This window comes from Lactuca virosa, chromosome 2 (genome assembly GCF_052849685.1).
Source record: "Lactuca virosa cultivar CGN04683 chromosome 2, Lactuca_virosa_CGN04683_v6, whole genome shotgun sequence".
NCBI classification, from domain to species: domain Eukaryota; kingdom Viridiplantae; phylum Streptophyta; class Magnoliopsida; order Asterales; family Asteraceae; genus Lactuca; species Lactuca virosa.
The window spans coordinates 295,688,490-295,705,299 of record NC_136427.1 but is presented as its reverse complement, the minus strand read 5'-3'; the positions used below and the strand labels follow the sequence as shown (position 1 = coordinate 295,705,299).

The window sequence follows — 16,810 nt, the reverse complement described above, 5'->3', positions numbered from 1 at the left end:
GTATTTAATGTAAAATACGGTTATAATATAACTAATACATATTTATACATAACATTATTGTCTGATGTAAAAAAACCTTGTATTTATATAAAAATATGATTTTTAAATGAAAAATATATATATTTATATAGTTTCAAGTAGAAAATGGTCAATATAAATAAAACTGTTCGATTTGGAGCAAAAAATGTCACGTCAGCAGACAACTAGTTTGATCGATCAAGTTGTCAGAATTGTAACAAACTGGAAACACATTGTCAAATTTGAGACTAAATAAAACACAATGTCAAAATTGAATTTTGGTGTAACTTAATGACTTTTGTGTTATTTTCCCCTGTAACCAAAATCTATGTTATTTATAGGTAAATAAGTCGAAATTACCATCTGTATCAATTTAAACATTTACTTTCTTCAAATACAGAATTTTATAAATTATGAAAATTATTTTACATAAACTATGAAATATAAAATGACGACACGCGGACCATTTGGAAAACAGGAATAAAATTTGAATTTATAATCTCACAAATGGAAGTACTCCAACCAACCATAACAAACTACCATAATGCCCCCCATTAAGCCCGAATCGATAATCATGCTACTATAGTTTACAATAATAACATATAATACAAACAGAGGAGCAGGCAAGGAGGGACTTCAACCAATTCTAATTAATAATCAAGAACTCCACCCAGAAAGAGGGAAAGGATCAAGTTCTGCTTCCCCCATTTTCCAGATCTTGATAGATGCCTTCACGCTGATTCCGGTGGCGTTGTTGAACAAAAATAGCTTAGCAGCGCCGTAGATTGCCTTGGTCGGATACACTCTTGATGTCACCACCGTTCTTCCACCTTGTGCGAACCCCTCCACTATCGAATGATCCACCTGTAAGTAAAATCAAATTGAGTCAGTAGGGTGTAATTCAGATCATTTGAATCTTGAATCGAGATCGACGAATCATCAACAGTTGCAAAAATTTGGTACTTAAATAACCGGAATTGATCACGTACCAGTAACCTCATGTTGTATTTTTCGCCTTCAAAAACAGGAACACTGCTTCCGTATACCCATTTTCCTATGTTTTTATCCTTTGATGATCTGCATTAGTAGATGTATGTATATGTACGTATTCAAAACTCAATCAACGAGTGACATATGCGTTTTGGTTACTAAACTTTGAACTTAAATCAAAAACGAAATCTATTAGAAACCTTGATTCATCAGCACAGAAGTAAGTTTTTGAGGTTCCATCGGTGTCTTTTGCAATATAGAAATACACCGGAAGTTGCTCGGAGCGACTGGCGTCCGCTAGAACAACAACTCCAAATGGGCCCAACACACCCCTCCCGACTGAACCCTCGCTAGTCGTACAGTTGAACAAAACATCGGCTTCAAGCGTCGATTCTAACATCTTTTCATCAATTTCAAATGTCGCACTTATATCCAACTGCATTCAGAAAAAACTAATGTTATTTTTTTTACATACAAAAGAAAAATGCTACAAAAGATGAAAATATTATGAAATCACCTGTGTGGCTGTGCCTATCTCGAGGGGAATGAGTGATCCGGGTCGGAGCTCCACATCTTTGAATTCATCGTATTTTTTCGATCTCAGTTTTTCCACTTCCTCAATTGGCCATTGAATCAAATTGGTTCCCGTTTGCGTGTCCAAAACAACAGACCTTGGAATATTCTATAACATTAAAACCAAAAAAAAATTATAATTAAAAAAAAAAGAATCCCTAATATCTAAATTAGGGAAACTTAATAATTTATTCGTTATTTAATCGAAAGTTACGTACCAAAATGTTAGCCCATCCTTTCAAAAGGTCGTCTTTAGGGGGGTCAGTTTCACCGACATAACCCCAAAGTACCCTTCTGTTCTTATGTTGGTCATAAAAAGTTTTAGACGCATAAAACTTTCCATAATCATATCGTAGTCCGATTCCCACATCATTTTCAGGATCATCTGGGTACCATTTATCGTTTACAGGGTCAAAACTCCCAATCGCATACCAATCATGTCGATCTTCATCACCACTTTGTTTCAAAATGTATTTAACATCCGGCCCATTATCTTTCATTTCCAACCCGTTCGTGTGTGTGGTGGACACCGGATACAAATCCACACATTCCCACATGCCAGTATGGGGAACAGCGTGAAGTACCTCTTCATTCAGCACAAAGTGCGTAAAATTAGTAGTACGGTAAACCAATGCACAACCAATAGTCTGGTTATGCTTGGACCCCATTACCATTCTCCATTCTCCATCGGGACCCATCCATAACGTGGACGGGTCCCGAAAATCCTTATATCCCACCCCAGGTGGTGGGAACAAGATAGGGTTTCCTTCATATTTTTTCCATTCCAAAAGGAGGGGATCAGAGGAATTGACGGCGTATGCTAAGCACTGTAGCTGGGATAGATCGTAAGCATTGCCGGTGTAGAGCATGATGACCTGACCGTTGGGGAGGACGGTGGCAGACCCGGTCATGACACCTTCGATGTCATACCAATGGTCCGGGACCATGGCGAAGGGTAGATGGAACCAATTGATCATGTCTCTTGATATTGAGTGGCCCCATGTGATATTGCCCCAGATGGCAGATTCCGGGTTGTACTGGTAGAAGAGATGGTACCAACCCATGTGATACATTGGGCCTGCGTCACAGTCAATCAGAACCACTTACTACTTTTGGTAACATTCCAAACGTTTTAACATTTTGTCCGTACAATTATTGTATATGTCATAATCACCATTCACCATTCACTAACAACTACAGTAATTACTTTTCCAAAAGTTTTATTTAAAAAATAGCTTATATTCATGAAATTCCCACTAGACAACTGTCGACAGAAATTTAAACGTTAAATATCTCTATTATTTATAAACATTTTTACAGAAAGATACCAATGCTAAAATATCATACGTTCCCTGTTTGACATCTTGTAACAAGTTGCCAATTTCTTAAGTCATGCTCATTGATCCGAAGATCTAAAGTTTATACTTTATACCACTCATATTAATTAACAAATGTTTTGCATGAAAAATGATGACGATGTTATATGAACATTTGTAAAAACTAAAAACTAGTCTTTCAATACATGTGATCCAACATAATGTGGTTTTTGTAATATATTTGATTAAAGATTATGTATCTACTTTGTCAGTATCATAAGTCATATCAGATAGTGATTATTAGTCTTTTTAATAATTAAATTAAAAGTAATAACGAAATCAACTCTACATATGAATAAAAAAACATAAATTAAGGGCAGGCGTTAATGCTTACCATCAGGGTCTAAAAGCCGGGATCGCCAATGTCATCAACAATATATCGCCACCATTACAAAACAAAAGGAAAAGAAAGAATTTGCATCAGTTTAAAGAAACCTTAGAACACATTAATTAAAAAAATGTAAATACTTAATAGATACAAGTTTTGCTCGAAACATGTCCAACTAATTTGATTAAAGAAATGTCAATATAACATTAGACGTTGGACTAATTCGCCAAAGAAAATTAACCACAAACGTTTAATTTAACTGCTTTGTTCATTTAACAATCATCTACGACACTATGTAAGCGAAATAATAAAGAAATTCATTATGAAGTATGAACCCAGATAAATACCGATAGTTTTTATTCTTACGAAAATGGTCCTCAAAAACAATTAAAAACTAGCTTGTAAAAATTAGTGATTAGTGAAAACAAAATTGCTAAAACAAGTTCCGTACTTTTCTTTCAAAAACCAACTATTCTTAAAACTTAAAGATATTTTTCAACATTTTACAAAAAAAAAAAAAAGGTTTACGAGATTCTTAAAAGTCATTAATCGAATTATATATTAAGTTTATACCGCTGATGAAGTTCTTATCGGGCTGAAAATGGTAAGCTGAGCGTTGCCACTCAACCTCGGCATTCGATTCCAACTCTATGGCAATTCCTTTCAGCTCAACCTCCGGCAACGGATATGCGAACGTGGTGGCGGAGGAGTATTTATCTCCGCCTTGAAGGATGTCAGCCGCCGATATTTGTTGTGATTGGTTTTGGATTACAGCAACCAGAGCACAGATTATAAGGACGGAAACGGGGATCCTGAAATGGACGTTAGTCAGGGATAGACGCCGACCCACCGGAGATCCGGCGAGATGGTGGCGGGTTTGAGGTTCATCGTGGAGGATGAGACGGTTGGTGGTGGTGGAGGAAGCCATGTGGTGTTGATCTCTCTCAACTACCCACACTATAGTGTGTTATAGAGTGTGTGTTGAGAGGTATGATAAATGGAGCTTTTATAGACATTTTTAATCCAGATACCTCCACATACGTAACTGTGACACCTTGTTTCGGAGTCTGAAACAGGGTTATTTGAACCGGCAAAAAAAGAATCGTAACCGGACCGACGCAAACTATTTGCTTTTAAATTAAATCATGAACCGAAATTTATATAAAAAAATTATAATAGATCTTATAATTGAATATATATATATATATATATATATATATATATATATATATATATATATATAAACCTTAACTTCATAATTAATTAATTATAATTCAACTTATACACATATAATATTTCATACTTTTAAAAAAGCTATTAAAGCGCTCCTTCAAGGCTTAAACAATTAGAAAAATAAATAACATACTTTGATGATGGCATATTGAATCTTGGTCTGGTCTCGTGAGTCAAACATACCCCGCATTGGCAATGGGTGGAGCATAGGTCGTCAAATCTACAAATAAATATGGATTATTACTATATGTACCCAAAAAAAATAATATAATAAAAGTAGGAAATGAATCCACCAAGACATATATATATATATATATATATATATATATATATATATATATATATATATATATATATATATATATATATATATATATATATATATATATATTCATGCTAAGGTATATGGTTTTGACATTTTTAAATAAACAATATATTATGTGTGTTGGGGTTTTTAAAAAAAAAAGAAATAATAACATTAAAGAATTTAGAGAGTAGAATTTTAGGAAAATATGAAGAAACAATTTGGGTTAACTATAATATAATTAATTTTGATGTGACGGTTGAAAATTCGTTAATATAAGTTGCTACTAAGTAACTAAGTAATACTAATAAGCTTTAATTCAAACAAGTTTTTTAGTTAATGATTAAAAAGTTGCATTAAGTTTATAAGTATTCTTAATAATGTCCAAGACCTATCATAAACTTAGAAAACATAAAAACAATGTGATTTTAAGTTTACAGATAGTTTAAATCCAAATGAAAAATCAATTCATTGTTTGTTACTCATTTTAATTCACAAAACAATTACAGATTCCGTAAATCAGCTAACTTTACTAGAATCAACCTAATTTAGGTGGTATGATATTTCATAAGAAAAATATAAATTCAATTACTTTAATCCAACAAAATCAATTAGACATAATTGAGAAAAATATAAATTCAATTACTCATTTTAAATCAGCTAACTTTACTAGAATCAACCTAATTTAGGTGGTATGATATTCATGAGAAAAATATAAATTCAGGTACTTTAATCCAACAAAATCAATCAGGCATAATTGAATATCGAAGTAGAAACCATAACAAAAAATATGGTTTTTAGTGGCACGTGGACGAAATCAAATCAACAAGTGTTTTACATAATTAAAGTGATACAAATTATGTAATTTTTCTTCCGAATAAGTTCTTTGATGAATTTTTGCTCTAAAAATGAATTCATTATGCCCAATAAATACCATGCTAATGACCCAAGGGAGTATTTATAGACTAACATCCTAAATTTCGGCCTAGAGTTTTATCCTTTTTACTAAAAGAAAAATACATAAATGAACAATAATAAAAATATAAAAATAAAAATAAAAATAAATGATAAGTAAATGAATTGATTAAAGGTCTACCTTAAATATATAAAAAAAGTTAATAAATAGAAAATATATGGGGAATAACTAAATTTGAGAGGATGGTCAAACTTGAGGGTTGGAATTTGAATATTATGGACGTGCTTGCTATACTATAGTGTTAGTAATTTAGGTAGTCAAACTCTAATTTTTTTCATTAAAAGAGTTTGTTTTGCTTTAAGTTGAGCTTGAGTAAGAACTCCAGAAAATGTATCTCTTATAACTTGAGTTCGTGGATGGTCTTTCGCTCATTTTGTCAATAATGGATAATTCAAAGCATATTCAGGATTAATTTTAGCATTGACTTCTTCGAATTCCGATTGAGTATTTTTTTTCATTGCTTTCAAGAGACTCCACCTGAGCATTAGGATCATAATAACAATTCTCCCCATGGACATGATCACTATTACTTGTGTTCTCCCCCTGCACATGATCATTATTAACATTATTAGTTTCTTGAGAATTTGATATATCAGATGAATTCAGAATTAAATTGAAAACATAATTATTAAAATGTGAATTAGAAATTTCAAGATTCTCCCCCTCGACACAAACAGTGGGTGAATTAAATAATGAATAGTTGGATGTAGCCTCATGAGTTTCAACATTTTCAATTGCCTCATCAACAAGCTTTACTAATTCATCTTCCTTGTTATCTTTTGCTTTTGATTCAGAAGAAAGTACTTAAACTGGTTTATCAAAAAGATCCTAGAAGTCCTCATAAAGATTCATGAGAGGACTTGATTGCGAACAAGATGATGAAAAATTTTCGTCACTCTAAACAACCGGCTTTTGTTGAGAAATTTTAACAAATTTTTCATCGAAAGTAACATAATAACTTTCTTCAATTTTCTTGGATTTCTTGTTACTCTGAAAGCTTTAGATGTTAAAGAATATCCCAAGAAAACTCCTTCATCAGATTTAACATCATACTTGTTGCGATGTTCCTCGAAATTGAAGACAAAGCACCTAGATCCAAAAAACATGAAAGAATTTAGCATTTGGCTTACTATTGTTTAAGATTTTGTAAGGAGTGATAGAAAATATTTTATTGATATATGAACGATTTTGTGTAAAACATGCAGCTCCGATTGCTTTAGCCCAGAAGTATAAAGGAAGATTCCCAAAAGATAACATCGTCCTCGTAGCTTAACTAAGTGAATGGTTCCGCCTTTCAACTACGCCATTCTGTTGTGGAGTATAAGGAGATGAAAAGTTATGACTTATCCCTTTGTTCGTCACAAATTCTTCAAATACTTTATTTTTTAATGTGGTGCCATTGTTACTTCGGATCTTCCTAATTGTCTTTTGCAACTACAACTCTATCTGTTTCACAAAATCAATCATCTTTTGTGTAGTTTTAGATTTCTGTTTAAGAAAGAATACCCACGTAAATCGTGAAAAGTCATCAACAATAACTAAAATATATTTGTTACCCTCAATAATTTCGATTGATGATGGACCACACAAATCAATATGAATAAGTTCAAGTGGCTCAACAATCTTAGTATTTATGATTGAAGAATAAAATTTTCTGCTTTTTTCCCTATTTTGCAAGCTGCACACAAATGTTCTTTATCATACTTGAGAAGTGGTTTATCTCGCACAAGATCACTAAGAACGAGCTTGTTGATATCTTTGAAGTTAAGATACGAAATTCTCATGTGCCATAACCAACTTTCTGTTGGATTAAGGTGTCTAAGATCATAACGAAATTGGTATAAACTTGCAAATAAAAGCAAAGTCTTTTTTGGGTTGCTCTTATAGCCAAAAAATAGATAGAAGTGATATTAGGAGAGAGAGAGACAGAGAGAGATAGGGGGGGAGAGAGAGAAATGAATTGTTAATATATTATGTGATTAATATATTAATTGGAAATAGATAACTGATATGTTAATTTGTTATGTGATTAATAAATTAACATGACATGAATAGTTAAATAATTGATTTGTTAATTTATATGGTTAATAAATTAATAAGAAACCAATTATAATTATTTAATGATTAATCATGAATTAATTTGGGATTAGTTGGAATTAATTAAAGGTGCAAGGAGTGAATTGTAATTGTTCAATAGTTGAACAAAAGAAGCAATTCTAGAACCCTCCATGACATGGACAGTTTCGGAGGGGTTCTGGAAGCCTCCTGGATGCATATAAGGAAAGGATTTAAATTGAGATTAAATATATTATTTAATTAATTCAAATCCTACTTTGCCTCCAAGTTACATAGACTATAAATACGACTCATTGTCTCATTATTTTGGTTCATGCCTTTACCTATAAACATATGAAAGGAATTTCTTCCTCTCTCATCTCTCTCCTCTTCATTGTAGGGTTTCTAGGGTTTTGGGTGTGAGCCATTGGAGGCATCATATTTTTGGTGTTTGCTTTCCAAGGCTTTCAAGAAGGAATTTTATTTGGTTATTTACTATAATAATCAAAAGGTATGTAAACCCTAACTTTATGCTTATTTTCGATTATTGTAGAGTTCCTTTAGGGTTCTTGATGTTCCTAGGTTATTTCTATCAATAGAGAAAACATAGATGCAAATAAGTTGCATGGGAACTTAAGATTTAAGTAATTGTCCGCTTCATGTGTGACAACCCGTTATTTTCGTTATTGTGAAACTTAATCTTGGTCAATGAAAGTCAAACTTATCCAATAAAAGTCAAACTTGTACTTTGATGTAATCTTAAGGTTATATTAATAACCTTTACATATTAAACACTTAGTTAAAAGGGGTGTGGAAATTTGAAATTTAAACACTCAACATCCGAGGAGCCTCGCAGGAACCGAAAACCCCCTCGCAACCGTAAATGTCTCACAACCGAGAACCTCGTTCTCGGCTGTGAACTCACTTCTGACCGTAAACCTTCGGTTCGCAGCCGTAAACTCCTTCGGACCGCAAACTCTACCCTATATATATATATATATATATATATATATATATATATATATATATATATATATATATATATATATATATATATATATATATCTGAAAACAATCCTCACTTCTACTTTTCTAACCGAAAATTCAAGCTTTTCTATCAAGATCTTCAGCCGAAAACCCAAAGTTTTCTCTCAACTATCATCCGCGGGTCATTTGATTCACCTTCGGATCTTGATAAGAACATCTAGTGTTCTTCTTTTTCATCGATCAATCACCCTTCATTCCTGGGTTTACAGTCATAAACCCTTGAATCTCCTTGGTTTCACCAATAACACCAAGAACACACACTTGAGTTTACAGCAGAAAACACTTGAATCTTCAAGTGGCCATGAACCGTTTGTAACATCCGGATTCCCAGGTATGTTATTCAAGTTATTTATTTTTGAGGTTCATTGACCTAGTCGACGAGTTGGTGCGATGACTCGTCGAGTAGAAGCGGGGTGGCCACGTGGGTTTAATGATCTACTCGACGAGTCCGAGAGTAGACTTGCCGAGTAGGCGCTGGGAGTGAAAACCCTAGATCCCCGGGTTTGAGACCTATTTAAAGGCACTTATAGCCTCCTTTGCGGCCACTTTCCCCAGAAAGAAACCCTAACCTACCCTTTTCGTTGCATAGATAGAGAGAGAGAGAGAGAGAGAGAGAGATAGAGAGAGAGAGAGAGGCCATCTTGAGCATCCTTGAGGTTTTTGGAGGAAAGATTGGAAGAGTTGGTGGATCTAATCAAGAGGAGGCTGTGGATCTTGAATTCTTCTGTCATTAGCTGCTCTTCAGAGGTATAAAGCTCTCATCTTGACCTCTTGTTTGTTAGATCCCATTTTTGGGAGCTTTTAGGGTTTTCCTTCCAATCATCTTGTGTCCTTCAGTTATTTGAGCATGGTTTAAGGTTAGGACCTCAGATCTAGACCATAGGAGGCCTTGAGAGCCCAAAGACCAAAGCTTTATTGAGCTAGAGGCAAGCTTATGTGCATCCAACCTTCTTTGGAGCTTGTAATGGCATATTGGAACAAATATGCCATGCATGAACGTAAAGATCGAAGCTTTACGTGACATTCGAACCTAGAAAGTCTAGATCTAGAGTTTGGAGTGATAGATCTGCCCTAAAATGTCTGAATAGGAATATAGACTGGATGAACTCGCCGAGTCCATGAACTGACTCGACGAGTCACTTAGGGTTTATCCCGATAAGTCTGAGCACGCTGTAACTCGACGAGCTGGCGGGTCTACTCGACGAGTAGAGTTGGTTTTCATAAGGTCTCTGAGGGAACGAGGGGACTCGAAGAGTCTCCCCGATGCACTCGACGAGTTGAGTCAACATGGACTGTTGACTCAAGTTTGACTTCTGTTGACTTTGGAGTTGTGACCAAATGTGAGTAATGGAGACCATGGAGGGGTAGAAAGGTCTTTTGCCCTTACCAAGAGTTAGAGAGGGGTTAGTATGAAATTATTAGAATAATGTTCTAATTAGAGATAATCACCACATGTATTAGGCAGAGGTTAGATCGGCGATTCGTGTACGAGGTGTATTAGCTTGCTCGCTTCGAGGTGAGTCTTCTCGCTATACTTTACCTAGAGTGGTAACTATGTGTGACCAGAGGGTCTTATGTGCCTGTTTAAGTTATGCATTTTCTGTGTGATATATGTGTTGTATGTTATATTATGTGATACATAGACCGGACCGGAGGGTCTAACGTACTATGAGACCGGAGGGTTCTCAACCAAACCGGACCAGAGCGTCCAACGAGCCATGGGACTGGAGGATCCCAACCAGACCGGACCGGAGGGTCCAACGAGCCGTGGGACTGGAGGGTCCCGCTGAGACACGTTGACTGGAGGGTCTTACAGAGCTATAGCCTCGAGTGGCTAGTTATTTGGGCGGGGTATTTTGGGGAACTCACTAAGCTTCATGCTTACCGTGTTATGTGTTATGTGTTTCAGATACATCATAGGATCGCGGGAAGGCACCGGCTTGATTGTACACACACACACACCTGAGTTGGAGATTATATTTATTGTGGGTCCTGGATTGTGAAAAACTATTTTGAAATATGTTTTGACATTGATACTTGAGGTTTTCGAGAATTATGATATGTGATTATGATAATTAAAAAGGAAAAATTTGGTTTGAAAATTTACGTTGTTACAAGTTGGTATCAAAGCCTTGGTTTGAGGGATTCGGATGCACCTTCGGGTATGTACGGACTCAAACTAAGGATTTGAGAAATTTTTTCAAAAGAAACGATTTTTCTAAAATCGAGCAAGAGTTCTAAGAGAAAAACGAGAAAGAGCGGTGTTTACAATCAGCCAGTGCCCGAACGGTGATTTCCCAAAATACCCTTACTTTCTGTGTTATGAGATATTATGAGATATATTATGCATGCTAGAGGGTAGGCTAGTTATTTCATATTTTAGGACTAGAGTGGCCTGATTTGTGATGCCTTAGCCTAGGAGTTACTGCTACCTGTGATTTGCTTTGAGGAACAGTATGTACCAGGAATGAGCTTATGAGAGTAGGCGGTGTTCGGCGAGATATAGAGTACTTGCGATCTGAAATCCTAGGAGGAGGACTTGGGGTGATTACATATGTGGTGTGAAAGGTAGTATTGGGCCCGTACTACTGAAAGCACCGGGTCGGTGAGCAGTCCAAGTAAGAATCCTTGTGTGACATCCCCAATTTCACAGCCAGAAAAGACCGATTTCGTTTATGCTTTTTAAAATAAAATCAGAGAAATATTTTTAAAAGATGTTGCAGAATTGGTCCCCAAAACAAAACATGATAAAAGTTTGTCAAAACCTTTCTTTAAGAAATATATAATTTCCTTTTATATCAAAACCTCGGGATGTCTTGTTCCGATACAGATCAAAAGCATAAACAAGACATTATAAGCCTTACAACAGTTATCTATAACTACTGGTCTATAATCCAAAAATCACTCATTGTCATCATCCGACTATGCTCGGGGTCCACTACCTGTAATATAAAAAGCTGAGTGGGTCAGGTTTGGAAGCCTGGTGAGCATACAGGGTTTTCAACCCACAATAAATAATAAACTCTTTAAGTTTATCAATCAACAAATAATTTATTAATTTCATCAACCAAAAACAACCCTAATTACCCATTCCCGTTATCCTCACCTTACGTCCCTAAAACAACTATCACAAGGGACCTAGCCTAAGTATTTTCATTAGGGGTGACATCATTGCTTCGGGGGTTCCTCATCAATTTATGTCAAATAAGACAACCAATGGGGTGACAACATTGTTTTCCTCAACAATTTATGTCAAACATGACTACCAATAAGGTGACAACATTGCTTTCCTCAGCAATTTATGTCAAACAAGACAACCTGACATAAAACAACTAATAAGGTGACAACATTGCTTTCTTCAGCAATTTAGGTCAAATAAGACAACCAATAGGGTGACAACATTGCTTTCCTCTGTAATTTATGTCAAATAAAACGATCACCGGGGTGACAACATTGCTTTCCTTCAGCAATTTATGTCAAATAAAACGATCACCGGGGTGACAACATTGCTTTCCTTCAGCAATTTATGTCAAATAAAACAAACACCTGGGTGACAACATTGCTTTCCCTCAACAATTTATGTCAAATAAAACAAACACCGGGGTGACAACATTGCTTTCCCTCAGCAATTTATGTCAAATAGGCACGAAGTCACATCGTCACCAAGGTTTATACAACAGGCACTACGTCACGTAGTCGCCAGGGTTTATACAATAGACACTACGTCTCATAGTCGCCAGGGTTTATACAATAGGCACTACGTCTCATAGTCGCCAGGGTTTATCTAATAGGCACGAAGTCACATCGTCGCCAGGGTTTATCTAATAGGCACGAAGTCACATCGTCGCCAGGGTTTATCTAATAGGCACGAAGTCACATCGTCGCCAAGGCTTACACAACAGGCACTACGTCACATAGTCGCCAGGGTTTATACAACAGGCACTAAGTCGATAGCTGCCAACATACTAAATACATAGCTACCAACGTACATTTATACTGTACTAAATTCATAGCTACCAACGTACATTTATACTGTACTAAATTCATAGCTACCAACGTACATCTATACTGTACTAAATTCATAGCTACCAACATACATCTATACTGTACTTTTATCCCTCTTACTTTATCTACCCATGTTTTACCCAACATATTTGAAGATAAAATATTTATACATTTTAAATCATTTTAAACATGTATAAAACATTCATTCAACATCCATCTCAAATAAACAAACAACATATATACACATAGCACGTATTTTATATAAAATACTTCATATCTATGTCTAAGATGAAAGTGACTATACAGTCACATGATTTAATGAAAATCGGGCAGCAATTCGTTTCCTAAAACGATCGTTTCTAATAAAACCGGGAGTTTTATTGAGAAACCGGGCTCTGCGAGGGTCGGGCTTCGAAACCGAAAAGATAAATTTCTCGGGCTTCTCGGGCACTTCGGGGCGTATTTCGGGTGTTATAATTGATACCGGGGCTTCGGGGGAAGTGAAAATAGCTAAAATATGAAATTTAGGGTGAAAGGTGGCAAATTTCCAAAGTTACCCGGGAAGGCTCGCAGGCCTTCTATTTATAGGGCGAGAATGCGAGGGTTCGGCCGAGAAGGGGACACGCGGTTGCTGGAGCGAAGGCCACGAAGCGAGAGGAGCTGGCGCGCATGCGAGACTCGGACACGACACGGGGCGAGGCGCGTCGGACGGCGATAGGCTTCGGCTTCGGTCCAATCACAAGGCAACACGCGTCAGACGTTCGGACGCACAGCGCATCGGATGACTAAGGTGCTTCTGACACGCGGCCTACTCGGATAGAGGGTGACGTGGCTTTTCCGGGTGAAGCTTATCCATGCGAAATTTCTTGAATTTTGTGCCAAAATCTTCTAAAATTCATAACTTTCGCATACAAGCTCCGTTTTTGACGTTCTTTATATGCACACATAGGTAAAATTACGCTCTACAACTTTCGTTTAGACTTCGTCGGCTAATTTTGAATTTAATTTTTATATTATTATTTTTAACAGACCGGGACAGGAAATCCGTTAAAAATTCATAACTTCTTCATCCGACGTCCGTTTTCGTCAGACTTTGTACCGTTGTGCTACTATTTACGAGACCTTTGATTCTCGTTTAGGTTGTGTCGGCTAAAAATCACTCGATCTAAAATTCGAGTTTTTAGCTGTCTACTGCTAAGCTGAAACTTAGAAAAATCATAACTTCCTCATACGAAGTCAGATTTGGGCGTTCTTTTGATACATACTCTCAGTTTAACGAACACTACGACTTTCGTTTAGATCACTAAGGCTAAAAAGTGGTTTATCAAAAACTCACTTTTTACGTCATTCGGCACCGTGCCGGTTTTGTCGCAAAACTTCGACAGGTCATAACTTCTTCGTTATAACTCGGATTTCGGCGTTCTTTATGCTTTTCGGAAACCTCGAGACATATACTACAACTTGGTTAAGATTAATCCTTCTAATTAATCTTCCATCAAAAACTCATTTTTGATGCTTATCGTCTCTAAATTGACTAGCCCGGATCTACGGGCGTTACAGTTATCTCCCCATTAGGATGATTACCACCCGGAATCATCAACGAAAATAGGACCTGTATAATGATTCCATACGTTATCTTTCCATCCTAAGTAATAACCATAATGCTCAATATTACACCTGCTCTTCGTACTAGGTTGGACTTTCAATCGTAACCTACAAGTTACAAAATAAATCCTTATTGAGGACTCCTTCTTCTTCTTAGGATAAGTACTTCCCCTTATCTATTGTAACAGATCGACGGGTCATGTTCTAACGACCTTCATCGGATGATGCAACGTCTAGACTTAAGTCTCTTTGAGTCAAATTCCAGAATAGAATATACCTTCGTTCGTATCTTAATGTGATATAATCACATTTTAGCATATAGCATTTCCAGCTACAAGCTTCATTAACAACGAGCGCGATGCTATCGATCGCATTAATTTCAACCTTCTGATTTTAGTCAGATGCTACATCGAACTTGGTCCTCCGAACCATGTAACAAACTCATCGTAGTCGGACTCAATTTGAAATGACCAGTAGGGTCAGAATAACAACCAACTTACTTGTCATTACCGAAACAAAGGTAATGACATATCCGAATAAAACAGAATCAATCACTAGTTTCTTGGTAACCTTGTGACTTTCCTTGATCCAAGCGTGAGTCCTGTGCTTCCAGTAGTATAGATCTCTACTACTATTCACACCTACTCATACTCGTCCCAAGTACTGTCTCGCAGTCCCCAAGTCCTAAAATCACAAAACAATTTAACACATACGAATGTGTCCAATTAATCATAGAATTTTCCTAGACTCTACTAGGACTTCTTCCATGCGTATCTTCAATCATCAATTCTACTTCAACTTGGTTGGTGATGGAAATTCCAGACGATGGGACAACTTCAAGAATTACACCAACCATTCATCATCCTGCCAATCGGAGGTGTACTTCAGACATACCGTACCCCTCTAAACGTTCTGTTATTTTATCAGACATATTCTAAAGGCAAGATACCACTCTTGCGATATCTTCTGATAGGTATCATTCACTATCATAAGCTTTTCATTTCCTCCATCTACTCAATTCTCTACGAGTCTTCACCATAATGTTTTGTACACCCAAGCAAACGTTCGGTGTACTGGGCGAGAACTTAAGATAAGAAAGCTTTATTTACGATAGACGTATAAATCTCCTTATCACTCCGAAACGTTTACATGTTAGTTCTAATCTCGTAATCATACGCTTAGAATCCTACACACATAAAGTTTCCAGATCCGGTCGGCAACAAACCATAGATCCGAACAAATAATAGCATATAAGGCATCCTTATAGCTATAACATAAAATATTTAACACATAAAACATTTTAGGCATCTTTCCTAAAATAAACTTGTGCTCGTGTCTAAAATATAGCAGACACTCATCTCACAATCATTGCTTAGCATTCTAAGTTTAAGTCTAGAAATCCTACAAATTCCTAGTTCGCTTAAACTAATGCTCTGATACCAACTGTGACATCCCCAATTTCACGGCCAGAAAATACCGATTTCGTTTATGCTTTTTAAAATAAAATCAGAGAAATCTTTTTAAAAGATGTTGCGGAATTGGTCCCCAAAACAAAACATGATAAAAGTTTGTCAAAACCTTTCTTTAAGAAATATATAATTTCCTTTTATATCAAAACCTCGGGATGTCATGTTCCGATACAGATCAAAAGCATAAACAAGACATTATAAGCCTTACAACAGTTATCTATAACTACTTGTCTATAATCCAAAAATCACTCATTGTCATCATCCGACTATGCTCGGGGTCCACTACCTGTAATATAAAAAGCTGAGTGGGTCAGGCTTGGAAGCCTGGTGAGCATACAGGGTTTTCAACCCACAATAAATAATAAACTCTTTAAGTTTATCAATCAACAAATAATTTATTAATTTCATCAACCAAAAACAACCCTAATTACCCATTCCCGTTATCCTCACCTTACGTCCCTAAAACAACTATCACAAGGGACCTAGCCTAAGGATTTTCATTAGGGGTGACATCATTGCTTCGGGGGTTCCTCAGCAATTTATGTCAAATAAGACAACCAATGGGGTGACAACATTGTTTTCCTCAACAATTTATGTCAAACATGACTACCAATAAGGTGACAACATTGCTTTCCTCAGCAATTTATGTCAAACAAGACAACCTGACATAAAACAACTAATAAGGTGACAACATTGCTTTCTTCAGCAATTTATGTCAAATAAGACAACCAATAGGGTGACAACATTGCTTTCCTCTGCAATTTATGTCAAATAAAACGATCACCGGGGTGACAACATTGCTTTCCTTCAGCAATTTATGTCAAATAAAAC

At 36.0% G+C, this 16,810-nt stretch overlaps 1 protein-coding gene across 1 annotated transcript; it reads right to left on the bottom strand.

Annotated features, from left to right (window-relative positions):
* Positions 1 to 495: 495 nt before the first annotated feature.
* On the bottom strand, positions 496 to 4,280 carry LOC145161454 (beta-fructofuranosidase, soluble isoenzyme I-like). Its single transcript, XM_079080968.1, has 7 exons — positions 3,859 to 4,280; positions 3,292 to 3,300; positions 1,800 to 2,659; positions 1,526 to 1,690; positions 1,209 to 1,444; positions 1,008 to 1,095; positions 496 to 882 (listed from the first exon to the last, which is right to left on the bottom strand). The coding sequence occupies exons 1-7, from the start codon at positions 4,211 to 4,213 to the stop codon at positions 676 to 678; spliced, it is 1,920 nt and encodes a 639-aa protein (XP_078937094.1). The 5' UTR covers positions 4,214 to 4,280; the 3' UTR covers positions 496 to 675.
* Positions 4,281 to 16,810: the final 12,530 nt, after the last annotated feature.